Below are 27,912 nucleotides of genomic sequence, written 5' to 3' on the forward strand. Positions count from 1 at the left end.
CAGCTCAGCGCTCATTTTTTTTGCTGTGGACATCCATGTTTCAGGCTGTGGGCATCCATGATTCAAAAGCTGCGCCGCCTCCTCAGACTGTTCCGTGATAGGCGGAACACTCATTTTCCCAGCAGGGCCTCTGTTCAGTGTTCTGCCTATCACGGATGTCCTCTTGTCCGAGAATGAGAAGGCATCCTTGATAGGCAGAACACTGAACAGAGGCCCTGCTGGGAAAATGAGTGTTCCGCCTATTACGGATAAGTCTGAGGAGGAGGCGCAGCTTTTGAAACGCAGCCTGACGGAGACCGGCGTATAAGACGACCCCCGACTTTGGATGCATTTTTTTGCATCCAAAAGGTCATCTTATACGCCGGCAAATACGGTATACATAAATGTTTTGCCTTTTTTGTTTCTATTATAAACTTGAATGGGTTGTAATCTAAGGTTTCCAATCGCTAACTTTCCAAATCAATGTACATTGAGCCATTGTGGCACCCAAGTAGTTCTTCTTCTTCTCCGGACTAATCATGAAATGTGTCTGACATTGCACTTTTTCTCTCCAGGAAGAAAGGATTTGACGTGAAATGGGTTGATGATACACATGCCCTGGGCGTGTTCGCCAGTCACATCCCAGGTACAGCAGGCTCCGATTTTTTATTTTTTTATTTTTAAGGGCCTAAATCATTATTTTCTCTTCACGTTTTGGTTTGACAAAAACCACTGGGCTGTGCATGAATCTAGTATATTTCAATATTTTGGACCTTTCTTGAGCCTTAATGACAAGCAGTCATTATTGGCCTTAAAGGATAAGTTCACCTTTTGAAAAAAAAAAGAATTGTGTTCCAGCAGTGGAATAAGGACTTCCCATCTCACTCTTGGGCTGAGAGCTGATCAGCCTGTCACAGTCAGGCTCAGAGACCAGTAGCAGTAGAGAGCCTTCCACTGACCAGCTGGATAAGTACAGAAGCAGATTACCCCAGTGGATGACGCAGGGTCTACGTATTAACCAGTGTTCACCAGAGATCCTGATGGTGGAGATGGACTTTGCTGTGTGTTAGCACCTGGTCATTGTTGTCAGGATCACCCCACCAGGAGGTGAGCAAGTCGGGAGCCAGTAGCAAATATAGCAGGTAGGGATCAAGCAGAAGCATAGTCAATAACTGACAAAGGTCAGTAAGGGATAGTTACAGGTTGGGATTAAAGCGGAGCTCCACCCTAAAGTGGAACTCCCACTGATCGGAACCCTCCCCACCTCCGGTGTCACATTTGACACCTTTCAGAGGGGAGGGGGTGCAGATATTTGCCAGGTATTTGCACCCACTACCGGCCACACGGTCTCGGGCAGACTGCGGGCATGACGTAGAGAAGCGGGCAGTGAAGCTGGAGCGCTTCACTTCCTGGTTCCCTCACCGAGGATGGTGGGGGGGGGGGGGGGGTCAGTAGAGTGACGAGCGATCGCTCGTCCTCTGGTGAGGATGGCGCTGGACTCCAGGACAGGTAAGTGTCCTCATTTTAAAAGTCGGCAGCTGCAGTATTTTGTAGCTGCTGGCTTTCAATATTTTTTTTTTTCAGCGGACATCTGCTTTAAGCAGATGCATAGTCGGTAAACAAGCCAGAGGTCGGTAAGGAAAAGTTGCAGATTGGGATCAAACTGATGCGTAATCAGTAAGGAAAAGTTGCAGGTAGGGATTAGGCAGATGCATAGTCAGTAGACAAGCCAAGGGTTAGTAAGGAATATTTGCAGGTTGGGCTTAAGCAGATGTGTAGCCAGTAAACAAGCCAAAGGTCACTAAGGGATAGTTGCAGATGGCTAGTAGCAGAAGTGTAGCTGAGGAATAGTTGCAAATTGTGATTAAGCAGAAGTGTAGTCGGTTACAAAGCCAAAGGTCAGTAGGGGATAGTTCCAGATTGGTATTAGGCAGATGTGTAGTCCTTAAACAAGCCAAAGGTCAATAGGGGATAGTTGCAGATTGGGATTAAGCAGAAGCGTTGCTGAGGAACAAGCAAAAAATCAGTAAGGAATACTTTCAAATTGGGATTAAGCAGAATTGTGGTCAGTAAGGAATAGTTGCAGGTTGGGATTAAGCAGATGCATAGTTTAGGAAACAAGCCAAAGGTCAGTAAGGGATAGTTGCAGATTGAGATTAAGCAGATGCGTAGTCAAGGAACAACCCAAAGGTCGGTAATGAGCGGTAGCGGAGAAGTGGGCAGCAGGAGAAAAGAGCAAGGTGTGGGGCCATGTTTAGCATAGTGTGGAGTGAGCACAATAATCTGGCAAACAGGAAGTGCAGACGCATGGCTTAAATCGGGAAGTTCATGGGAGGGGCAAAGAGTTCAAGGTTCACCAGAAACGATAGGTAAGGCAAGATCATTCAAGGAATTGTCCAGGGGGAATCTCAGGTGACTGCAAGAAGAGACGCAACCAGACACCGCAGAGGTTGCAGGTTTAAATCCAGGTCCTGGCACAGCCATTCATTGGAAGATTTGTTATACTATGCATGAATTCAAAGCTTCCTCTGATTTGGCTGAGTTGGCGAAGTGCTCAGATGTCACAAACTCCACCTCAGCCGATCGGAGGAAGCTTTGTTTTCATCCAATGAATGGCCGACTGTCAAGCAAGCCCACCTGTTAGTGCAGTAAACATAATCCGTTCCAGGAGAATGCTTGTAATCCAAAGCACTTGCATATCAAAGCGAGTTTCCCCATAGAAGTCAATGGAAACTAATAGACTTCAATACCGCATGTGGCCAGAGAGCCTCGGAAACACCCGGAAAGGCCAGAGGACAGCTCGGCTGACCTCTGAAAGGCTCGGGAACGTAGTATTTCCGAGTCTTTCCGAATCCTCCAATGCCCCCCCCCCCCCACCTCAGGCCAAACGCGGTACTGCAAACCACTTTGGCCTGAATCCTACTTGTTTTTCGAGACAACACCCGCAAACCGAGTTAAGATTTTTCAAAATACAGCGCCCCCGTATTGCGAAACGCTCGTTAACCGCGTTACTCGCAATCCGAGGTTCCACAGAATATTATTGACTTCTCCTGCCCCCGCTCTTCTCACAAGAGCAGTCCCATGTACTGATTACTGTAATCCTTTCATATTTTTTTCCTGTTTGTTGCACATTTTTAATGAGGAACAACTGACTTCAATGAGTTTCCCTCTCTTCCGCAGCCCGTGATGCGTTGTCCTCTAAAAATCCTTTGTTGAAGGTGCGGCCGATATCGCAGGCCACCAAAGCATCCAGAGCCAAGGCCCGAGCGTGTGCAGGTAAGAGGAAATGCACACATAGATATTTCTTTGTTCTCAGTTCCTTCTGTTATGTCCCTCGCCTTTAGGGTCCTTTCACACTAGCGGACCGTTCGTCCGCTCATTACAAGTCCGTTAACGGACTTGTAATGAATCCCTATGGGATCGCGTCCGTTAGCCGATGGAGCATCCGCTAGCGTCCGCGTCAGTCGGGATCCGCTTTTCCGAACAGAAGAAACCCTATTTTTCTTCCGTTCGGTGGGACGGACCGGATGCAGACGGACAGACGGTACGTCTGCATCCGATCCCCCATAGGGGACAGCGGAGCAGAGACAGGGCCGTCCCTGCACTGTGTGCGGGGACCGCCCTTTCCGCCGACAGCTCAGCGGGGATCCCCGCTGTACTTTGGTGGACACACGGAGCGGACCCAGAAACAGTCCGCTCCGTGTGAAAGAGCCCTAAAGCAAAATTAGACCTGTCTGTGGTTTTGCATTAAAAGAATAAAGTTGACATTGCCGCCTTGCCTCCTCCAGTCAGAGAATGCTTTGCAATGGAAAGCATTCTGTGAATGGCACTGTGGCTGAGCAGCTGACCTCCTCTGCTCAGAATGCATCAGGCGGGCCGCTTGGCGAAAGTCACAGAAGCTAATGAAGATCACTGTAGTAGCGATGTCGTAGTTGTGTCAAGTTTAGTGATTTTCAGCTGTCGCGGGCATCGGCCAAGTATGCTTTAACCTGCTTGGCAATCGCCTCGTTTACATGTACGGTGGCAGTGCGGCCTCTCTGCACTGGATCACCTAGAGGAGAGGGACCTTCTGGCTCGTTATCGGCACACAATTCAGAATCCGGCATCCCTGATGGTATGGGGGGAGGGGACATTAGTGCGTGTGGAATGGGAAGCTTGTACATCTGGAAAGATGTATATCCAGGTTCTAGACCTTGCATATTGCAGCCCCAACTTCTCCACGCCGTACTAATCATGGCTCCACACCACCTTCTCCACACTGTGCTAATCATGGCTCCACACCACCTTCTCCACGCCGTACTAATCATGGCTCCACACCACCTTCTCCACACTGTGCTAATCATGGCTCCACACCACCTTCTCCACGCCGTACTAATCATGGCTCCACACCACCTTCTCCACACTGCTCATCATGGCTCCACACCACCTTCTCCACACTGCTCATCATGGCTCCACACCACCTTCTCCACACTGTGCTCATCATGACTCCACACCACCTTCTCCACACTGTGCTCATCATGGCTCCACACCACCTTCTCCACACTGCTCATCATGGCTCCACACCACCTTCTCCACACTGCTAATCATGGCTCCACACCACCTTCTCCACGCCGTACTAATCATGGCTCCACACCACCTTCTCCACACTGCTCATCATGGCTCCACACCACCTTCTCCACACTGTGCTCGTCATGGCTCCACACCACCTTCTCCACACTGCTCATCATGGCTCCACACCACCTTCTCCACACTGCTCAACATGGCTCCACACCACCTTCTCCACACTGCTCATCATGGCTCCACACCACCTTCTCCACACTGCTCATCATGGCTCCACACCACCTTCTCCACGCCGTACTAATCATGGCTCCACACCACCTTCTCCACACTGCTCATCATGGCTCCACACCACCTTCTCCACGCCGTACTAATCATGGCTCCACACCACCTTCTCCACACTGCTCATCATGGCTCCACACCACCTTCTCCACACTGCTCATCATGGCTCCACACCACCTTCTCCACACTGCTCATCATGGCTCCACACCACCTTCTCCACACTGTGCTCATCATGGCTCCACACCACCTTCTCCACACTGCTCATCATGGCTCCACACCACCTTCTCCACACTGCTCATCATGGCTCCACACCACCTTCTCCACGCCGTACTAATCATGGCTCCACACCACCTTCTCCACTTTGTGCTCTTCATGGCCCTACACCAGGGGTACCCAACCTTTTGAGGAGCGAGGGCCTCTTTAGCGACTTGGTAACCAGTCGCGGGCCACAATGAGCCTAGCGGGCGGATGGCAGGTCTGTGTCCACTCTGCACATGTAGAGCAGACACAGACGCAGCCCGCTCTACCCTAAGGGCCCTCCAATCTGCCCAGACTAAAGGGGACAGATCACCCTTCTGTGTTTGTTTTTTTTTTTGTTTTTTTTTAAGCAGATAGGATTGCAGATAGGCGGGTGTAAATGGACACAAGTCTGTTTACATCTGCCGCTCTATAGAGGTGAACGGAGGGTCTGATTAGGTCCACCTGAAAAACACAGGCAGACCTGATCATGTGAAAGGGACCTAAGGCCCCTTTCACACTGATGCACAGCGGTTTACCTGCATCTCAACTGACCTCAATCTTCACTTCTTCCTCAGGAAATCCTGCAGCTGGCTGCTGCTGTCCCACAGGTGGTTATGGCTGGTGGCTGCTGCTGTCTGGAAATGCTGTTGGGTACGGGTACTGCTGGCGTGTATTGCTGGCGGGTATTGCTGGCTGGTACTGTTGGCTGCTGTCCCAGATCGCGGGTTCCCGTGCATCAGTGTGACAGAAGCATGCAGCTGCAGTAGCGAGCAGAGCCTATGCTTCCTGTCCCAGGTGGAGTGCATTTGGTATCCCTCCGCCTGTGAAGGAGCCGGCGCTATGCAGGAAGCATCGGCTCTGCTTCCTCGAGCAGCGGCTCCGTTCTTTGCTCCATGCGCCGAGATACCGGGTCGGAACCCCGCCATCTGGGCCTGCTGACCTGCCATTTCAGAGCAAGACGTGGCGGGTCACATCAGAGGGCGGACAGCGGTTCTGCACCCCTGCCCTACACCAACTTCTCCATACTGTGCTAAACATGGCCCTGTCTTGACTTTTTGTGAGACTTGTTGCTGCCATAAATTTCAGTTACCTCTTTTTTCTTAACATGGTCCATGTTCTCAGTTTAAATATTTGATATGTTTTCTATTGTGAATAAAATGAGTTTGAGATTTGCAAATTATTGCATTCAGTTATGTAGATTTTACATGGTGCCCCCGAGTTTCCTGGAATAAGGGTTGTGCTACTTCCACACGCCATCTATTAATACATCATAACCCAACTTTCTTTTAAATCCAAATGTCCTTTTAGATAATACTTCCAGGGACTAGTAGTCACACTTTACACATTTCCGTGTGCGTTAGGCGCAGGAGATGGAAATGCAATGACATCCAATGTCATGACAAGGAGCTGACCCTCTAATAAACAGCATCCCCCCCGCAGAGATTCTCATGCTGTGCTCCCTTTGGGATGCACATTGGCAGATCACATTTTACTTATTTTTCTATCTTTCCAGGACTGAAAAAAGTGCAATTTTGAAAAATGTTCATTTTTTATCTAGTCCACTTTTTAACCACTTCAGCTGTGGAAGATTTACCCCCCTTTATGGGGAGGCGTTTTTTTTTTTTTTTGCGATACAGCACTGCAATACTTTAACAATTGTGCGGCGCTGTACCTAAATTAAATGCTCTTTTCTTTCTTTCTCTTTCTTTCATTTCTTTTTCTTTCTTTTTTTTTTTTTTTCTTTCTTTTTTTCTTTCTTTCTTTCTTTCTTTCTTTCTTTCTTTCTTTCTTTCTTTCTTTCTCTATAAAAAAATATATATATTTTTCTTTCTGCTATATAAAAAAAATAAGTAAATAAAATGCCTTCATCAATTTAGGCCACTATGTATTCTACTACATGTTTTTGGTAAAAAAAAAACTAATGTTTATTAATGTTAATCTGATACGGGGGGAGTCCAGTTTAACCACTTGCCCACCGGGCCTATTCTGGCACTTCTCTCCATGTAAAAATCACAATTTTTTTGCTAGAAAATTAATCAGAAGCCCCAAACATTATATATTTATTTTTAGCAGACATCCTAGGGAATAAAATGGCAGTCATTGCAATACTTTTTGTCACACCGTATTTGCGCAGCGGTCTTGCAAGCGCACTTTTTTTGGGAAAAAAAAATCACTTTTTTGAATTAAAAAATAAGACAACAATAAATTTTGCCCGTTTTTTTTATATATTGTGAAAGATAATGTTACGCTGAGTAAAATGATACCCAACATGTCACGCTTAAAAATTGCGCCCGCTCGTGGCATGGCGTCAAACTTTTACCCTTAAAAATCTCGATAGGCGACGTTTAAAAAATTCTACAGGTTGCATTTTTTGAGTTACAGAAGAGGTCTAGGGCTAGAATTATTGCTCCCGCTCTAACGATCGCGCCGATACCTCACTTGTGTGGTTTGAACACAGTTTTCATATGCGGGCGCTGCTCACGTATGCGTTAGCTTCTGTGCGCGAGCTCGTCGGGACGGGGCGATTTAAAAAAAAATGTTTTTGTTTTCTTATTTTTATTTAGTTTTATAATTTTTTACACTGAAATAAAAAAATAAAAAAAATGTATCACTTTTATTCCTATTACAAGGAATGTAAACATCCCTTGTAATAGAAAAATGCATGACAGGTCCTCTTAAATATGAGATCTGGGGTCAAAAAGACTAAGGTAAAGGAAGCTATTTAGGGGAAAAAATTACCTTTACAACCCCTTTAAGGTCACCTTACAGATTTTCTGGTGAACTTACACTTAAACAATCCGATGTCATTTGCTCCATGCGTAATTTTTCCTTGTGGGTGTTTCACACTCGGGATTTTATTTTTATGTAGCAATTTTTGTAAGTTTGGCTTTTAGCAGCAATTCCTATCACAGGGAGGACATGAGAGGAAATCTCTGGTGGCTCAGTATTTGTGAACTGTCTTCATCTTCTCGCTTTCAAACCCCGAATCTCTGTTCCTGCAGAACAGTGATCTTGACCTGGCGGTGTCCTCCTCTTGGGGAACGCAAAATATAATTTTCTTAACAAGCCGCCTATTTTTAGTGTGCTTTTTTCTTAATTTTTTTTGGAATGACGTGAGAAGCAGAATATTTGCATTTTCAAAAAAGCATTACATTTTCCCTTTTTAAAGCTGGATAAATAGTCCAGGTGTGGCACTGGTCAAAGAACTGAAAGTTTTGAGGATTTAACCACTTAAGACCCGGTCCAAAATGCAGCTAAAGGACCCCGCCAGTTTTTTGCGATTCGGCACTGCGTCGCTTTAACTGACAATTGCGCGGTCGTGCGCCGTGGCTCCCAAACAAAATTGACATCCTTTTTTTTCCTACAAATAGAGCTTTCTTTTGGTGGCATTTGATCACCTCTGCGGTTTTTATTTTTTGCGCTATAAACAAAAATAGAGCGACAATTTTGAAAAAATGCAATATTTTTTACTTTTTGCTATAATAAATATCCCCAAAAAATATATAAAAAAACATTATTTTTTCCTCAGTTTTTAGGCCGATACGTATTCTTCTACATATTTTTGGTAAAAAGAATCGCAACAAGTGTTTATCGCTTGGTTTGCGCAAAATTTATAGCGTTTACAAAATAGGGGATCGTTTTTAATTTTTTTTTTTTTGTTTTTTTACTACTAATGGTGGCGATCAGCGATTTTTTTTTTTCGTGACATTATGGCGGACACTTCGGACAATTTTGACACATTTTTTGCTGTGAAAATGACAGTTGCAGTTTGGGAGTTAACCACAAGGAGGCGCTGATGGGGTTATGTGTGACCTCATGTGTGTGTACAACTGTAGGGGGGTGTGGCTGTAGGTGTGACGTCATGGATTGTGAATCTCTATAAAAGGGATGACACGATCGATGACGCCGCCGCAGTGAAGAACGGGGAAGCTGTGTTTACATACAGCTCTCCCCATTCTTCAGCTCCGGGGACCGATCGCGGCGGGACGTTCCTGTACGTACATGTGCCCAGCCGTACCATTCTGCCGACGTAAATGTGCAGGAGGCGGTCCTTAAGTGGTTAATAAAAAAAAAAAGGCAAAGTAACTTGATGACCCCATTCTGATTTTTCATCTATGGGTAAATCACCACTTCCAGGCCAAGGTACGTCATATGACGTCTTTGACTTTCAGTTGGAATATCTATCTGATGGGTGCAGCTACAGGCATCATTCAGATATCCTCTTTTTCAGCCGGCGATTCCCTACACCATAAGAATGATCATAGTGGCAGTTCAGCCGCTAGATCGTTCTTACAGGAGGGGACATCCCCTCTCGCTGCCATCTGGCGCTTCTCTGGGCTCTCTTGTGCCATCAGGGACCCGTAGAATCAATCTGCCACCGCCAGATGACAATCGTAGATATTTCCAGTAATAGGATGGTTACCAGTCATCTCTATGACCGTCGGAGGCCCGGGCGTGACGTTTTGACGTCGCATCCGGGGGCCACGCTTGTAAACAAAGACTCAATCGGTTAATAAAATGCACATTGGTAAACCCATATGGCCCATATGGCAAAACAGCCGGTCCCGGGAGTAAAGCGGGCCACTTTTGGACCCCCGATCACGTGATGACCTTATGAATGTTGGCTCTTCCCGACACGTTTCATCATAAATTATGTCTTCCCTGGCGCATTCCCAGGTAGCCGATCATTTTACTTCCAGGACTCTGCGTGATGACATCATGAACTGAACGTTGGCTCTGCCAGACACGTTTCATCATAAATGATGTCTTCCCTTGAAGCAGCCCACTTTAATCCCAGGACTCTGCATGATGACATCATGAGCACTGACTCTGTCCGACACGTTTCATCATAAATGATGTCTTCCAGGGCACATCCCCTGGAAGCGGCCCACTTTACTCCCAGGTCTCTGGATGCATGAGGACACCATGAACGATGGCTCTGTCCGACACGTTTCATCATAAATGATGTCTTCCAGGGCACAAACCCCCAGAAGCGGCCCAGTTTACTCCCAGGGCTCTGATTGCATGATGACCTCTGGCTGGTGCGTTTCATCATAAATGTCTTCTAGAGCACATCCGCAGAAGCGGCCCACTTTATCCACTAAATTACGTCTTCCCGGACACATCCCCGGAGGTGGCTTAATTTACTCCCAGGACCAGCTGGTTTCTCGTATGCGTTGTTTGGTTTTATCTTATTTATTTTTTTTTGCCTGGTCTGGTGAGTCTGGATTTCAGCTGCGACATTCAGATGGAGGGGTCAGAATTTGGCGAATGGATCCATCCTGCCTTGTATCACCGGGTCAGGCTGGTGGTGGGGGAGATTTTCTTGGCACACTTTGAACCCCTTGGTACCAATTGAGCATCATTTATACACCACGACCTACCTGAGTATTGTTACTGACCATGTCCATCCCTTTATGACTACAATGTCCCCATCTTCTGATGGCTCCTCCCAGCAGGATAATGTCACAAATCTCCAATCATCTCACCACTGAACAATGAGGTCCATGTCCTCCAATGGACTCCAAACTCACCAGATCTCAGGAAATGTGGTGGAACGGGAGATTGGCGTCACGGATGTGCAGCCGACAAATCTGCAGCAACTGTGTGATGTTATCAGGTCACTATGGAGCAAAACTCTGAGGAACGTTTCCAAAACCTTGTTGTATCTCTGCCAGAATGAAGGCCAAAGGGGGTCCAACCCGGGACTAGCAAGAGGGACCTCATAAAGTGGCCGCTGCATGCATGATGCAGAAAAGTACATAAAGTTTCCTTTACGTTCCCGCTGTAGAATCTACACTATTGGGGGCGCCGCGGCAGGTTGGAGCTATACGTAATTCTAAATGCATGCCTTTGGTTTTGGAAAGGTTTTAAAAGTGTTTCATGTTTCCAGTTTTGCATATTTTAGCATTTTCACTGTTTTTAGGCACTCAAACTTTTAAGCGGAGATGTATTTGTTATTTATGAACTCGCTACAGTTTTTATCTTTAATGTTTCATGGAAATTTCAGATATTTTATTGGTTTTTGTAGAAGACAAAATGTTGTGTTTTTCCTGAAAATAAAGATTTCTTAAAGGAAACCTGTCCTGAGTACACCCCTCACATTTGTGTAAATCTTTTTTTCTATCTTTTCATGTGACAACACTGAAGAAATGACACTTTGCTACAATGTTGTGTAGTGAGTGTACAGCTTGTATAACAGTGTACATTTGCTGTCCCCTCAAAATAACTCAACACACAGCCATTAATGTCTAAACCGCTGGCAACAAAAGTGAGGACACCCCCCTAAGTGAAAATGTCCAAATTGGGCCCAATTAGTCCTTTTCCCTCCCCGGTGTCATGTGACTTGTTAGTGTTACAAGGTCTCAAGTGTGAATGGGGAGCAGGTGTTAAATTTGGTGTCATCGCTCTCACTTTCTTACTGGTCACTGGAAGTTCAACATGGCACCTCATGGCAATGAACTCTCTGAGGATTTGAAAAAAAGAATTGTTGCTCTACATAAAGATGGCCGAGGATATAAGAAGATTGCCATTGCCAAGACCCTAAACTGAGCTGCAGCACGGTGGCCATACAGCGGTATAACAGGACGGGTTCCCCTCAGAACAGGGGTCGCCATGGTCCACCAAAGAAATTGAGGTCGCGTGCTCAGCATCATATCCAGAGGTTGGGAAATAGACGTATGAGTGCTGCCAGCATTGCTGAAGAGGTTGAAGGGGTGGGGGGTCAGCCTGTCAGTGCTCAGACCATACGCCGCACACTGCATCAAATGGGTCTGCATGGCTGTCGTCCCAGAAGGAAGCCTCTTCTAAAGATAAAGTACAAAGTCCGCAAACTGCTTGTCTTTAGAAAACTGACTAAGGACATGGATTACTGGAACCGTGTCCTGTGGTCTGATGAGACCAAGATAAAGGTATTTGGTGTCAGATGGTGTCAGGCGTGTGTGGGGGGGACCAGGTGAGGAGGACAAAGACAAGTGTGTCTACAGTCAAGCATGGTGGTGGGGGTGTCATGGTCTGGGGCTGCATGAGTGCTGGGGGGCTTCAGATCATTGAGGGAACCATGAATGCCAACATGTACTGTGACATACTGAAGCAGAGCGTGATCCCCTCCCTTCAGAGACTGGGCCGCAGGGTAGTATTCCAACATAACAACCCCAAACACACCTCCAAGATGACCACTGCCTTGCTAAAGAAGCTGAGGGTAAAGGTGATGGACTGGCCAAGCATGTCCCCAGACCTAAATCCTATTGAGCATCTGTGGGGCATCTAAACACCAATAAAAAAAAAAAAAAAACGCAGATCCAAAAAAGTTCAAGTAATTGCAAATGTAGAACTGGTAGTGGGATTCTACATTTGCAATTATTTGAACTTCTTTTTTTTTTTTTTTTTTTATCTGCGTTTTTTTTTTTTATAATTTATTGGCGTTTATATGGACAGTCTTTACACTTGTTGCGCTCTTTTTTGTACCTTTTCGTTCACAGTTGTATTAGTCACTCACAAATTTTTGGAGCTGCACTTGTAATTTTTTTATTGATAATTTATAATTTTTAATATTATTGGCGCCATTTTCCACATTTCTCTATATTCATCCGTGGGACATCCTCAAACGGAAGCTGGAGGAGCGCAAGGCCTCTAACATCCACCAGCTCTGTGATGTCATCATGGAGGAGGGGAAGAGGACTCCAGTGGCAACCTGTGAAGCTCTGGTGACCTCCATGCCCAAGAGGGATAAGGCAATGCTGGAAAATAATAGCGGCCACACAAAATATTGACACTTTGTGCCCCAGTTTGGACATTTTCACTTAGGGGTGTACTCACTTTTGTTGCCAGTGGTTTAGACATTAATGGCTGTGTGTTGAGTCAGACGTCTGACCTTTAGAGGGTGCTAACTCACAATACATATTGGCATCAATTAGAACTTTCACACAATACAGTGTTAATTAGCATCACACAATGAAATATCTTAGGAGCCAGACTTAATTAACACCTTAACAGTATGTGTCCCCACATTGAATGAATCGCTCTATTATTGACCTGTTGGGTTCAGAATTAACCACCTTTAATATTTCAAGATATCCTGCAATACATGAATCATCATTACTGCCCTATCTCATGTAATTCAAGATATCCGTTCTCAGTCATCCTATGCCCCTAGTGGACATAGGATGACCCCTAGGCACAGGAGTCATTGGTGAAGCTGAACCAGCAGTACCCTGCACCCTTTAAGAGCCTCTGGGTCCCACAAGCCATAACGTTACAGGATAATTTTAGTTTTTTTAACCCCATTATGTTACTGCCCGATTAATCGATTGCAATTTTCATAATCGATTAGTAGTTTCGGTGTATGTGTATATATATGTGTGTATATGTGTGTGTGTGTATATGTATGTATGTATGTATATGTATATATATATACCGTATTTATCTGCGTATACCGCGCACTTTTTTGCCCTGAAAATCAGGGCAAAATCGTGGGTGCTCGTTATACGCCGATACCCGCTTTCCCGCGCCGAGTTTTGAATACTGCGCCGACATATACCGAGCGCAGTACACTCGGGTATAGTCGGGCAGTCTCTGCTCCTTCCGCGCTCACGTCCTGGACGTACAGGACATCGGCGCGGGTAGCCGAGCATTGCCGACAATACACGAGTGTACTGCGCTTTGTTTATGTCGGCGCAGTATTCAAACTCGGCGCGGGAAACGAGCAGGGAGGACGCCGCAGAAGGACACACGAAGCCGCAGAAGGACGCCGGACCCGACGAAGAGGACACCCGAAGCCGCAGAAGGACGCCGGACCCGACGAGGCCGCCGATGGACGCCGCGCAAGACCCCAAAACTGTAAGTACAAAAAAAACTTTTTTTTCACAGGATTCGGGGCAACTTTAGGGGTGCGCGGTATACGCGGGAGCACGTTATACCGCGATAAATACGGTATATAGATATAAATTTTATATATATATATATATATATATATATATATATATATATATATATATATATAATATATTCAGGGGTATACACATCCCGCAGCGGCAATACTTTGATTCGCAAATTTTTACTTTTTGTTTTTATTTTTTTCTGGTGGGTGAGGTGCCTACAGCACATTTAACTCAATTGGGCACTCCGCAACTATATGCTGCTGCTGCCAGGTTAGAGCAGGCAGTGAGGAGGCGATGCTGCCGTTTGTATGCTTTCTGAAGAGTGATCCAAGCATGGATTGCTCTTCAGAGACCAAGGATAGTGTGAACAAGCCCTTATAAGTAGCCAGGGTTTGGGATGAGCCACGTATTCGTTACATTCTTGTTGTGGGTCTTGTAAGGTGTCCCCCCCTGTGGGAGAAGCACAATGAGGTCAGTAGAGGGAAGGTATGTTCTCTTCCAGATTATACAAATCTCGCACGGCCTCCTGATTAGTTCTGCCTTATCTGTAGTAAGCTGTACAAGGATTGCACTTCCATCCTGGCAGGGAGGTCGCCGGCGCAGGATTTTATTGCCGGAATGACCTTCTGTATTGATGAACTCTGTTCTAGGTTAAATAGTATTGCCCTTTCCATCCTTCCCAGAATCCCGCTCTTCCCATTGTTCTGCCCGCTTTTCTTCTTCCTAGCGCTCGGCATGACCTCATTATCATTCACTCGTCGTGGGATTCATAATTATCATTTCTGAGCGAAACAAGTTTTTCATCAAGCAAGCGCGTTCCATCTGCAATTATCTCAAGTGTTACAATAATTGCTTCATGTTCATGGGGGTTTTTATTTTTTTTTGGTCATGGAGGATTGTAAGGTTCTGATCTGGTCCGCTGCCAGGGAATGGAGGATAGGAGTCTTCAATATAGAATGGAGGGTAGGGGGCCTCTGTATAGAATGGAGGGTAGGGGGCCTCTGTATAGAATGGAGGGTAGGGGGCCTCTGTATAGAATGGAGGGTAGGGGGCCTCTGTATAGAATGGAGGGTAGGGGGCCTCTGTATAGAATGGAGGGTAGGGGGCCTCTGTATAGGATGGAGGGTAGGGGGCCTCTGTATAGGATGGAGGGTAGGGGGCCTCTGTATAGGATGGAGGGTAGGGGGCCTCTGTATAGGATGGAGGGTAGGGGGCCTCTGTATAGGATGGAGGGTAGGGGGCCTCTGTATAGGATGGAGGGTAGGGGGCCTCTGGATAGAATGGAGGGTAGGGGGCCTCTGGATAGAATGGAGGGTAGGGGGCCTCTGGATAGAATGGAGGGTAGGGGGCCTCTGGATAGAATGGAGGGTAGGGGGCCTCTGGATAGAATGGAGGGTAGGGGGCCTCTGGATAGAATGGAGGGTAGGGGGGCCTCTGGATAGAATGGAGGGCAGGGGGCCTCTGGATAGAATGGAGGGCAGGGGGCCTCTGGATAGAATGGAGGGCAGGGGGCCTCTGGATAGAATGGAGGGCAGGGGGCCTCTGGATAGAATGTAGGGCAGGGGGCCTCTGGATAGAATGTAGGGCAGGGGGCCCCTGTATAGAATGGAGGGTAGGGGGCCCCTGTATAGAATGGAGGGTAGGGGGCCCCTGTATAGAATGGAGGGTAGGGGGCCCCTGTATAGAATGGAGGGTAGGGTGCCCCTGTATAGAATGGAGGGTAGGGGGGCTCTGTATGGAATGGAGGGTAGGGGGCTTTAATATAGAATGGAGGGTAGGGGGCTTCTGTATAGAATGGAGGGTAGGGGCCCTCTGTATAGAATGGAGGGTAGGGGCCCTCTGTATAGAATGGAGGGTAGGGGCCCTCTGTATAGAATGGAGGGTAGGGGCCCTCTGTATAGAATGGAGGGTAGGGGGCCCTCTGTAAAGAATGGAGGGTAGGGGGCCCTCTGTATAGAATGGAGGGTAGGGGGCCTCAATTTCCACTCGCCTATTTGCATTTGGCGAGTGGAAATGAGCTGAGGGCGAGTGTGGAGCAGGGGCGGACTGGGCCGACAGGGTTTTTTTTTTTTTTTTTTTGTTTTTTTTTTTACAGGGCATGAGAGCGGCCCGGGGGCCAATAGACAGCACACTGATCCAATGCCGGTTCAGGAGGCGGGACTTTGACAGGGGGCAGCGTTTTATCTCCAAGCTGTGTTACAGCTGGAGAATCCCTGCTTTATGTGATCTGACCGGCATTCCTCCCGATTCCTCCCTGTTGCATTGGGCACTGATTGCCACTAAAATGCTTTGATATTATTAAAGTTGTTAAATGTTTTATGTAGAATTAAGTTACAAAAAAATAAACATTAACAGTGTAATTTTGTTTCAGGGCAGGGGTTGGGTGGGGCAACTGGTGGCGAGTAACTCTTAAGGTCTGGCTAGTAGCTCAGGATTTTAAATTTTGAGCCCTGGAATGTAGTATAAAGGGGGGGGGGGCTTGGTATGGAATGTAGTATAAGGGGGGGGGGGGCTTGGTATAGAATGGAGTATAAGGGGGGGCTTGGTATAGAATGGAGTATAAGGGGGGGGCTTGGTATAGAATGGAGTATAAGGGGGGGGGGCCTTGGTATAGAATGGAGTATAAGGGGGGCCACCTCAGTCTAGAATGGGGGGTGCCTCGGTCTAGAATGGAGTATGTGGGGATGGTCTCAGTCTTGAATGGAGTATGGGGGGGGGGTGGGCCTCAGTCTAGAATGGAGTATGTGGGGGATGCCTCAGTGTAGTATGTGGGGGAGGCCTCTGTCTCAGTCTAGAATGGAGTATGGGGATCTCGGTCTAGAATGGAGCACGGGGGGGGGGCACCCTCAGTCTAGAATGGAGCACAGGGGGGGGGGCACCCTCAGTCTAGAATGGAGCACAGGGGGGGGGCACCCTCAGTCTAGAATGGAGCACAGGGGGGGGCACCCTCAGTCTAGAATGGAGCACAGGGGGGGGCACCCTCAGTCTAGAATGGAGCACAGGGGGGTCACCCTCAGTCTAGAATGGAGCACGGTGGGGGCACCCTCAGTCTAGAATGGAGCACGGGGGGGGGTCACCCTCAGTCTAGAATGGAGCACCCTCAGTCTAGAATGGAGCACGGGGGGGCACCCTCAGTCTAGAATGGAGCACCCTCAGTCTAGAATGGAGCACGGGAGGGGGGGCTCAGTCTAGAATGGATCACGGGGTGGTACCCTCAGTCTAGAATGGATCACGGGATGGTACCCTCAGCCTAGAATGGAGCACGGGGTGGTACCCTCAGCCTAGAATGGAGCATGGGGTGGTACCCTCAGTCTAGAATGGAGCACGGGGGTGGGGGGCTCAGTCTAGAATGGAGCACGGGGTGGTACCCTCAGCCTAGAATGGAGCACGGGGGGTGGGGGGCCTCAATATAGGTAACAGCCTCCCAGCTTTCCCGGGATAAAGTCATGCCCATCCTCAATGTCGTCCTTGCACCAAGTCCGGCACTTTTATGATTCTTTTGTTCTTTTGTGACTTAGACTTTCTGCAGCCTGCTAAAGACCGTCCAGAAACGTCTGCGGTTCTTGCAAGGAGACTGGTGATTAGTGCCTTGGGAGTGCGGAGTACCCAGAGCCGGGCTGAAAGGGAGGCAGAACGCAAGAAGCTACAGGAAGCCAAAGGTGAGAGGAAGCAATTAGATTGTAGACTCTTCTGTTCTCCAGATTTCTTGTCTTTAACAGCTGCCGAGTCTGTCAAACTGCATTAAGTGGCACAATCTTCACGCCGCATATGCACACGCCACTTATCGCTCCTCCGCTGGCTGGAGATGAGCGCGGCTTTTGATCGGAACGCAATTGTTTTCTACGTCCCGCTAATATTATGAGGGGGGGGGGGGGATTTATCATAATTGTATATCATTTGTGCTGCTGTTCGAAGGAATATGGCCTTTGCAACCATTTAATTATCTATTGTATATGTCAGCGTTTTGCTATATTTAAATAAATGGAGCAAACAATCTAGATGTCTTCTGCAGGTAATCCGGTGCCTGCATTCATTTTCATTAGCAGTAGAAATTATTTACAGACACGGGGTGTGGACGTTTAAAAAAATAAAATAAAAAATGGTCCAAGGGACTAAATCGGGCCATGTTGCCGCTGATGGGGTAAAATCTTGTAGTGGCCCACAAGCCATGGTTCTGAGGACCCTTGGCCTAAGAGATCACTGTCATCCACAGTGATGAACCCGAGCAACAGTTGTTTGTGATCAAAGTGTCCTCAATCACAGTTTGTAGTAAGGTCCCCAATCCATTCTGTTGGCAGCCTCCCTAATCCCCCCCCCCCCCCCTTTCGTACAGTTGGCTAATGGGAAGTTTTAGCTATAGAAGAGAGAGACTGAAGGTAAACGGCTTCTGAGGTTCTTTTTCTTTGGCAAAGCCGTAATGCTCTGTGAATCCTGTGTCATTAAAGCGGATGTGCCAGTATAAAAAAATATTAAAAGCCAGCAGCTACAAATACTGCAGCTGCTGACTTTTAATATTAGGACACTTGCCTGTCCTGGAGTCCAGCGCCGTCCGCAGCAGAGGACGAGCGATCGCTCGTCTCCCTGCTGCTCCCCCCGCCATCCTCAGTGAGGGAACCAGGAAGTGAAGCGCTCCGGCTTCACTACCCGGTTCCCTACGGCGAATGCGCGAGTCGCGCTGCGCCCGCCGATTGGCTCACACGCTGTGTGCTGGGAGCCGAGTGTTCCCAACACACAACGGGCGACAGACGGGAAGTCAGAAAAACCCGTCTTTTGCCCGTAGCGTGTGGCCGGAAGTGGGTGCAAATACCTGTCTTTAGACAGGTATCTGCACCCCCCTCCCCCCTGAAAGGTGTCAAATGTGACACCGGAGGGGGGGCGGGTGCCGATCAGCGGGACTCCACTTTAGGGTGGAGCTCCACTTTAAATTCCAACATGGCTACATGTACACTATATTGTCAAAAGTATTGAGACACCAGCATTTATGCGCATATGAACTTTAGGCCCCTTCCACGCGAGGCGGATCTGTTGCAGCGGAGTCCGCCAGCTCAGAAGGAGATCTTTGTTGATCTCCGCTGAGCCGGCGGATGACGGGGTCCGTCTCTGCTCACTGAGCAGGGAGGGGCCTGTCGAGCGCCACTGGTGCCTATGGAGAGGTCGGACCAAAACTGACAGCATGTTCATTTTTATCAGATCTCATTCGATCCGCCAGGACGGGTGGCGAACGCATCGCCATGCGTCTGAATTTAGCGGATCGGAGCAGATCTAATGTCAGTGGACATGTCACTGCTGACATGCGTCGCTCCATAGGCCTGCATGGAGTGTTCAGGTCCGCCTAAAAAACTGACAGGTGGACCTAAACAGTCCACCCGTGTGAAAGGGGCCTATATGGCATCCCAGTCTTGGTCCATAGGGTTCAATATTGAGTTGGCTAAGAACAGGAAACTGAGGATACAATTGGCACAGGATCACCAAAATTGGACAATAGAAGATTGGAAAAACGTTGCCTGGTCTGATGAGTCTGGACTTCAGCTGCGACATTCAGATGGTAAGGTCAGAATTTGGCGCATGGGTCCATCCTGCCTTGTATCACCGGTTCAGGCTGATGGTGGGGGGGGGGGGGGGGGTACTTGGCACACTTTTGGGCCCCTTAGTACCAATTGAGCATGGTTTATACACCACGGCCTACCTGAGTATTGTTGGTGACCATGTCCATCCCTTTATGACTACAGTGTCCCCATCTTCTGATGGCTCCTCCCAGCAGGATAATGCCACCATGTCACAAAGCTCCAATCATCTCACCACTGGACAATGAGGTCCCTGTCCTCCAATGGCCTCCACACTCACCAGATCTAATCCAATAGAACACCTTCGGGAGATTGGCATCATGGATGAGCAGCCAACAAATCTGCAGCAATTGTGTGATGTTATGTCACTATGGACAATGAGGTCACTGTACTCCAATGGCCTCCACACTCACCAGATCTCCATCCAATAGAACACCTTTAAATGGAACGGGAGATTGGCATCATGGATGTGCAGCCGACAAATCTACAGCAACTGTGTGTGATGTTATGTCACTATGGACCATGGACAATGAGGTCACTGTGGACCATGGACAATGAGGACACCATGGACAATGAGGTCACTATGGACCACGGACAATGAGGTCACTGTGGACCATGGACAATGAGGTCACTGTACTCCAATGGGCACCATAATCACCACATCTCATCCAATAGAACACCTTGTTGGGATGTTCTGGAACGGGAGATTGGCATCATGGATGAGCAGCCGACAAATCTGCAGCAACTGTGTGATGTTATCGGGTCACTATGGGGGAAAATCTCTGAGGAACGTTTCCAACACCTCGTTGTATCTCTGCCACCGAGAATGAAGGCCAAAGGGGGTCCAACCCGGTAAAAAAGTGTCCGGTGAGTGTATGTCTGTCATGCTGGGCTGGCATTGGTTTCAGCCATTTCAATTGACTATTTGCTGTGAGGGATCGCTCTTTGTCTCATCAAATAACGCCATGTGTTTGGATGTGAGGGTGAACTCCAGACTACGTCTGTCGCGGCGTTGTGTGAAATCGGAGGCGCGGCACGCTTTGTGCTCTTGTCCTGGCTTTGCTCTGCCACTGCGATGAACTTTGTCACTGCGATGGTGACTGGTGCTGACAAGCTGTGAATCCTTGGCGGGACGCGCTCTTCTGAGAGCCATCGTAAAGGAAATACGGCTCTCCGGTGAATTCATTTAGGATGCAACATGTTTGTTGATTAATATTTAGTGAGGTAGAACAAAGCCGTTGTCATGTCTAACAGATGCTCCGACTAATGTTCTTCCCAGGTGATTACATGCATCTGTTCCTTTATTTTCCCTGATAGTGTCCTCCATAGATGAGACCTTTCTAGAGATGATGCGCTTTTTTTGTTTTTAACCACTTAAGGACCGCCTCCTGCACATATACTTCTGCAGAATGGCACGGCTGGGCACAATCACGTACAGGTACGTCGCCTTTAAGTGCCCAGCCGGGCGCCCGCGACCCGTTCTGAAGCTCCGTGATTCGCGGACCTGATCGCCGCTGGAGTCCCGCGATCGGTCCCCGGAGCTGAAAGTGGAGGTTCACCCTATAAAAAAATTCTAACACTACATGCAGCCCAGTTCTGCATATACAATGACACTGACCGTCTTTTTTTTTTTTTTTTTTGCTGTAGAATTCACTGCGGCTTCCGGGTAGGGAATCCCGCGGGAGTGGGCGTTTCTATTGACATGCCAATTGATTGACATGCTAAACGACGGCGCACACAGCGCGTCACGACTTCCCGAAGGAAGCTCGGCTCGGCTCTATTCGGCGCCTGCGCACCGGCACCGAATAGAGCCGAGCCGACCCGAGCTTCTTTCGGGAAGTCATGACGCGCTGTGTGCGCCGTCGTTTAGCATGTCAATCAATTGGCATGTCAATAGGAACGCCCACTCCCGCCGGATTCCCTACCCGGAAGCCGCGGTGAATTCCACGGCTAAACGCTATCTACGGGGAAAAAAAAAAAAGGTCAGTGTCATTTTATATGCAGAACTGGGCTGGATGTAGTGTTAGAAATTTTTTATAGGGTGAACCTCCACTTGAAGAACGGGGAGAGCTGTATGTAAACACCGCTTCCCCGTTCTTCACTGTGGCGCTGTCATTGATTGTGTTTCCCTATAAAAGGGAACACACGATCAATGACGTCACACCTACAGCCACACCCCCCTACAGTTAGAAACACAAATGAGGTCACAATTAACCCCTTGGTTAACTCCCAAACTGCAATTGTAATTTTCACAGTAATCCATGCATTTTTAATGCATTTTTTGCTGTGAAAATTACAATGGTCCCAAAAATGTGTCAAAATTGTCCGATGTGTCCGCCATAATGCCGCAGTCACGAAAACATTTGCTGATCGCCACCATTAGTAGTAAAAAAAAAAAAAAAGAATTAATAAAAATGCAATAAAACTATCCCCTATTTTGTAGACGCTATAAATTTTGCGCAAACCAATCGATAAACGCTTATGCCGATTTTATTTTTAATTTTTTTTACCAAAAATATGTAGAAGAATACGTATCGGCCTAAACTGAGGAGAAAATTTTTTTTTTTTATATATTTTTTGGGGGATATTTATCATAGCAAAAAGTAAAAAATATAGCTTTTTTTCAAAATTGTCGCTCTATTTTTGTATATAGCGCAAAAACTAAAAACCGCAGAGGCGATCAAATACCACCAAAAGAAAGCTCTATTTGTGGAAAAAAAAGGACGCCAATTTTGTTTGGGAGCCATGTCGCACGACCGCGCAATTGTCGGTTAAAGCGACGCAGTACCGAATCGCAAAAACTGGCCAGGTCCTTTACCTGCGTAATGGTCCGGGTCTTAAGTGGTTTATTGTGTATCTCTAAGTTAAGATGCACTTTAGGATTCCCCCTGCAGTCTGTCCTTTTAATTGCTAAGCTTTCTGTTATGCAAATATTTATGAAGATTTTCTTGATAATCAAGATTACCAGAAGATAACAATTTGTATCAATAACACAGTGGAAGCCAGTTATACGTTAATTGGTGAATTAAGAGTCCTTCAGTGGAAGACGCTGATGTAAATGGTTTGGTGTGCAGTATAGTAACTTGGTGTTTAATAAATACAGGAAAATTAAAGAGATGCAATCTTGCGAGTTAACTTTAACCACTTACATACCAGGCACTTACGCACCTTCCTGCCCAGGCCAGCTTTCAGCACTGTCGCACTTTGAATGACAATTACGCGGTCGTGCTACACTGTACCCAAACATTTTTTTTTATAATTTTGTTCCCACAAATATAGCTTTCTTTTGGTGGTATTTGATCACCTCTGCGATTTAATTTTTATTTTTATTTTTTTCTGTCAATTGTTTTGGGTAAATAAGTACGTTTTCTACTTCGATTACGGGCGCCGATGAGGCGGCACTGATGGGCACTCATAGGTGGCACTGATGGGCACTCATAGGTGGCACTCATAGGTGGCACTGGGCACTCATGGGCGATACTTATGGGTGGCACTGATGGGTACTGATAGGTGGGCACTGGGTATGGATGGGCACTAAGGGGTGGCACTGATGGCATTGCTGGGCATCACTTGTTTATGCCAGTCTCATGTTGCCAGTCAGTGCCCCATGGGCACTGATTGCCATCTATTTTTTTTATTTATTTATTTTTTATACCGCCCTTCCCTATTGGTCCAGTGTGGGTTTTTCTGGTGGTCCAGTGTTGGCATCCGAGTGGAGGCTGCACTGATAAACAATCAGCGCGAACCCCCCTGTCAGGAGAGTCGCCGATCGGTCAGACGCAAGTGAGGAAGAGCCGTTGATCAACGGCTCTTCCTGTTTGCATCGTGATCAGCCGTGATTGGACACGGCTGATCACGTGGTAAAGAGCCTCCGCCGGAGGGTCTTCATCAAAATTCGGAGATTCAGGATGTCAGATTGACACCCTGCATCACCGATCGCCGCGCGCCGGCATGTAATCCTGCAGGACGTCAATAGACGTCCAGTCAGGATTTCACAACCACTTCCCGGACGTCAATTGTCTATTGACCGGGCGGGAAGTGGTTAATGGCATCCCGGTCTTGGTCCATAGAGTTCAATATTGAGTGGCCCCGCCCTTTACAGGTATAACCACTTCAACTCTTCTGGGAAGTCTATGGCAGTGGTCATCAACCCTGTCCTCAGGGCCCACTAACAGGCCAGATTTTATGTCTTGCATTGAGGAGATGAAGACTAGAATACTGCAATCACTGAGCAGCAAATGATATTAGCTGTGATGTATTTCAGTTATCTTGCAAACCTGGCCTGTTGGTGGGCCCTGAGGACAGGGTTGATGACCACTGGTCTATGGTAATGTTTGACCATTCTTCCAGAAGTGCGATTGTGAGGTAATTTGGACTAGAAGGCCTGGCTCGCAGTCTCCTCTCTAATTAATCCCAAAGGTGTTCTATTGGCTTGAGGTCAGAACTCTGCAGGCTGTCAAGTTCCTCCACCCCAAACTCGCTCATCCATGTCTTTATGGACCTTGCTTTGTGCTCTGGTCCAAATCGTTTGGTGGTGGGAGATTATGGTGGGAGCATTAATTTGTCCAAAATGTCTTGGTATGGCCATTCTACTCAAGTGGAAATCACCTGCTTCCCCAAGCATAGCGTTCTTGAAGGGGCTTGTGAATTCCATGATGCCCTACTACAAGGCGACGTACCTGTAACGGTCACCACCGTTTACGACCTTCCATCACATCCAAGACAGCTTATCGACACTCCAACCAACAGGACCCGATCCATCCCATTTTCCCAGAATCAAGACGAGACACGCAGCTCTGTACTTGTTTCACAATGAAGACATCTTTAATGGTTCACTCTTAGATTTCATACAGTTTTCAAGGCACAGGAACAATCAAACTCTCCACCCACACCCTGGGAGGGCTTCAATACACTTTCAGATGGCTAATTGCTAAACATTCTAGACATGTCGGCGCCGGCCTATAATTATCATGATCTAATCACTGCACATTCCTTCGTTAACAGAACTCAAACACAACACCATCACACAATGATCTCTTCTTAATCCACATCCCTAGACCCACATCATCCGCCATGGGAGACCTGGTCATGTACCCATCCTGCTGGTCGGTGGGAGTAGCTACTGGTCTCAAAACCTGACCCCTTGACTGTGGCAGGCTGCCTTTTGCTTGCTTATTATACAGGATTTATATAGCGCCAACAGTTTGCGCAGCGCTCTACAACATCAGGGAAGACAGTACAGATACAATTCAATACAGGAGGGATCAGAGGGCCCTGCTTGTTGGAGCTTACAGTCTAGAAGGGAGGGTCAAGTGGAACAAAGGGTAGTAGCTGTGGGTGGATGATTAGATGGATAAAATGAAGAGGAGGCTTTTCAGGGATCCTCTAAAAGCTAATAGAGAAGAAGATAGACAGACAGATTGGGGTAAGGAGTTCCATAGGCTTGGAGAGACTCTGGAAAAGTCCTAGAGACGAGCATGGGAGGAGGTGATGAGAGAGCTAGCAGTTTGTGATCCCCATTGATTACATAAGTGCATTGCATCATAAAAGTCAACGTTTTATTGACGACATTCTTAAGAATGAACTAAATCATAACATATGAAGTGCAGATACCGTTATCTGCTGTTACAGTGCATACTGCAGACAAGCTGGATCTAAAGAGCGGTGTTTACGTTGACCTCGACCTTCAATTTTAGATGTAATAGGCAATTTTTAAAACTATCCCTGCATGTATTACAATGACCATATTGTTTCAAATGGGCTGCTATCCATATAGAGTGCATATAATGATCATCCTTTGAATGGACTGTTCTATCTCTTTTTGGTAGCATAACTCTGAGAGCATAAAACCTGCAGTAAAAATTGCTTTGCATTTAATTTTGTAATTATTTTTGTTTTCAGCGCGGCGGCATCTAGAAACAAAACAGCGTGAGGACGCCTGGGAAGGGAAGTGATGGCACCGCTCTTGGATCACAGCATCTCGAAAAAAATGGACATTGGGTTTTAAATCCTTTTTACTTTTCGGGAAAAACAGTGAAACTGTATAAATCCTTCTTTTTTTTTTTTTTTTTTTTTTAATCAAAATTGACATTGTAAGTGTGTAAGATATTGCAGTCTAACAATAGACACCACTCTTGGGGGGGGGGGGGGGCAGGCTTTGTTCTATGGATTTTATTTGTGATTTTTGCTTCATGCCAAAGCCTTACTATTGAAACGTTAATTTTACATTTGTAACTATTACTTTTACATTTGTAACTTTTACTTTTACATTTGTAATTTTGAAAGGTCAACCTGCCTGAAGCTTATATTTCAGTGAGTTAAAACTGAACTCCGGGACAAAAAATAAATAAATATCTATACATTTTACAGTGCTGGTGAGCTGTCGGTACCCAGGCATTCAATATAGCTGTCGGTACCCAAGGCATTCAATATAGCTGTCGGTACCCAAGGCATTCAATATAGCTGTCGGTACCCAGGCATTCAATATAGCTGTCGGTACCCAGGCATTCAATATAGCTGTCGGTACCCAGGCATTCAATATAGCTGTCGGTACCCAGGCATTCAATATAGCTGTCGGTACCCAAGGCATTCAATATAGCTGTTGGTACCCAGGCATTCAATATAGCTGTCGGTACCCAGGCATTCAATATAGCTGTCGGTACCCAGGCATTCAATATAGCTGTCGGTACCCAGGCATTCAATATAGCTGTCGGTACCCAGGCATTCAATATAGCTGTCGGTACCCAGGCATTCAATATAGCTGTCGGTACCCAGGCATTCAATATAGTTGTCAGGGAATTTGAAATCCCCACTCTATCCCCTCTTCTTCTCTTTTTGAAGTGCTTCTGGGATGGAGCATTCTGATTGGTCAGACCCTAAGGACACCATCCCTACAGTGACACACGGAGGTGGAAACTTTATGCTTTGGGGCCATTTCTCTGCTAAAGGTACAGGCCGACTTTGCCACATTGAGCGGCCAATGGACAGGGCCCTGTATTGTAAAATCTTTGATGAGAACCTCCTTCCCTCAGCCAGAACAAGTGGAGGTGTGTCAGACGGGTCTTCCAGCATGACAATGACCTGAAACATACTGCCATGGCAACAAAGGAGTGGCTCAAGAATAAGCATATTAAGGTCATGGAGTGGCCTAGCCAGTCTCCAGACCTTAATCCTATAGAAATTTATGGAGGGAGCTGAAACTTCGAGTTGCCAAGTGTCGGCAAAGAAATCTTAAGGATTTAGAGAAGATCTGTAAAGAAGAGAGGACCAAAATCCCTCCTGAGATGTGTGCAAACCTGGTTATTTTACTCCTTGAATTGCAACTCAATTTATAACAACATTTGTATCGTTTTTTTTCTGGATTTTTGGTTGATATTCTGTCTCTCTATCATTTAAAATACACCTCTGGTGCAAAGAAATGAAGGGTCTATCATTTTTAAGTGGGTAAAACCTGCAAAATCTGCATCCCCACTGTATATAAGGAATGTTTGAGGATAGACCCCATGGCAGTGGAGATGGTGGCCAAGCTGTCCATCCTTCATTACAAGTCACAGGTCAGAAGTGTGCGGCCTTGACATGTCTGCTCCCATGTTTTGTATCCTGACCGGTTTCCTTTTTTATTCTAGAACTGGAAGTGGAATGATTTTTTTTTTTATATTCCGGTTTTGTTGCCTCGTGTTTTTGATTGAGATCTATAATGTGTATACGGAATCGGCTGCAAAGGTCTAGGAGTTTCAATCTGGGCCCGGGCGACGGAGAAGCTGAGCTTTCTTCCTAATGTTCCCATAAAATGTGTTTATAGTGGAAGGTCTGGTGTAACATTCAAGTGATAAATTACTGACTTTCGAAAGAAGGACTTAATTATCATGAGGAAAATCACTGGAGTGAAAATAGTTCTTCATTCAGGACTGAACCCGGCACCCGCTACGTGACGCGCGCCTGACCTAAAGCAATAAGTTCAGCCGCTCATTTCTCTCCATTGCTTTTATACGCGTGAAATAACCTTTCCGATGAAACATTTCATGACGGGTTTGGCTGTGTGAGTACCGCGGGACAATTAGACCTGAAATGGAAAGTTGATCTTTCGGCTTTCACAAATGAATTGAATGTATAATGTATGGGGGGGGGCACTGGGGCGCACGGGGGGGAACTTGTCACCTATTTGCATTTCTTCGTTTTTCCTAATGCCTTGATGAAAGGTGCCTACAAATTGGCTCCCTCTGATGTGATAATTTTTCCCCCGGGATCCTGTAACTCAGAAGCTTGTTTTACGAAGAGCTCTCTGTATCTCTGCTGACCACATAACATGACCCCCGAGACGTTTCCAGAGATCAGACCCTCCCCGAAAGGAGAAAGGAAAAAAAATAACTACTTATGTGTTCTCCTGGCTTTCTCACACACACACTAAAGCC

At 46.8% G+C, this 27,912-nt stretch overlaps 1 protein-coding gene across 2 annotated transcripts in view; it reads left to right on the top strand.

The window, feature by feature from the left end:
* Window positions 1–25,860, top strand: part of R3HCC1L (R3H domain and coiled-coil containing 1 like) — a 78,255-nt gene extending 52,395 nt beyond the window's left edge. For both annotated transcript variants that reach the window (XM_040361278.1, XM_040361277.1), the window contains exons 6-9: window positions 555–625; window positions 3,160–3,255; window positions 17,456–17,596; window positions 25,403–25,860. In XM_040361278.1, coding sequence (XP_040217212.1) covers window positions 555–625; window positions 3,160–3,255; window positions 17,456–17,596; window positions 25,403–25,455 — 361 coding nt within the window. In that variant the 3' untranslated portion in view covers window positions 25,456–25,860. The remainder of the gene's footprint in view (window positions 1–554; window positions 626–3,159; window positions 3,256–17,455; window positions 17,597–25,402) is intronic.
* The last annotated feature ends 2,052 nt before the right edge of the window (window positions 25,861–27,912 follow it).

The sequence above is a fragment of the Rana temporaria genome, chromosome 8 (genome assembly GCF_905171775.1).
Source record: "Rana temporaria chromosome 8, aRanTem1.1, whole genome shotgun sequence".
NCBI classification, from domain to species: Eukaryota; Metazoa; Chordata; class Amphibia; order Anura; family Ranidae; genus Rana; species Rana temporaria.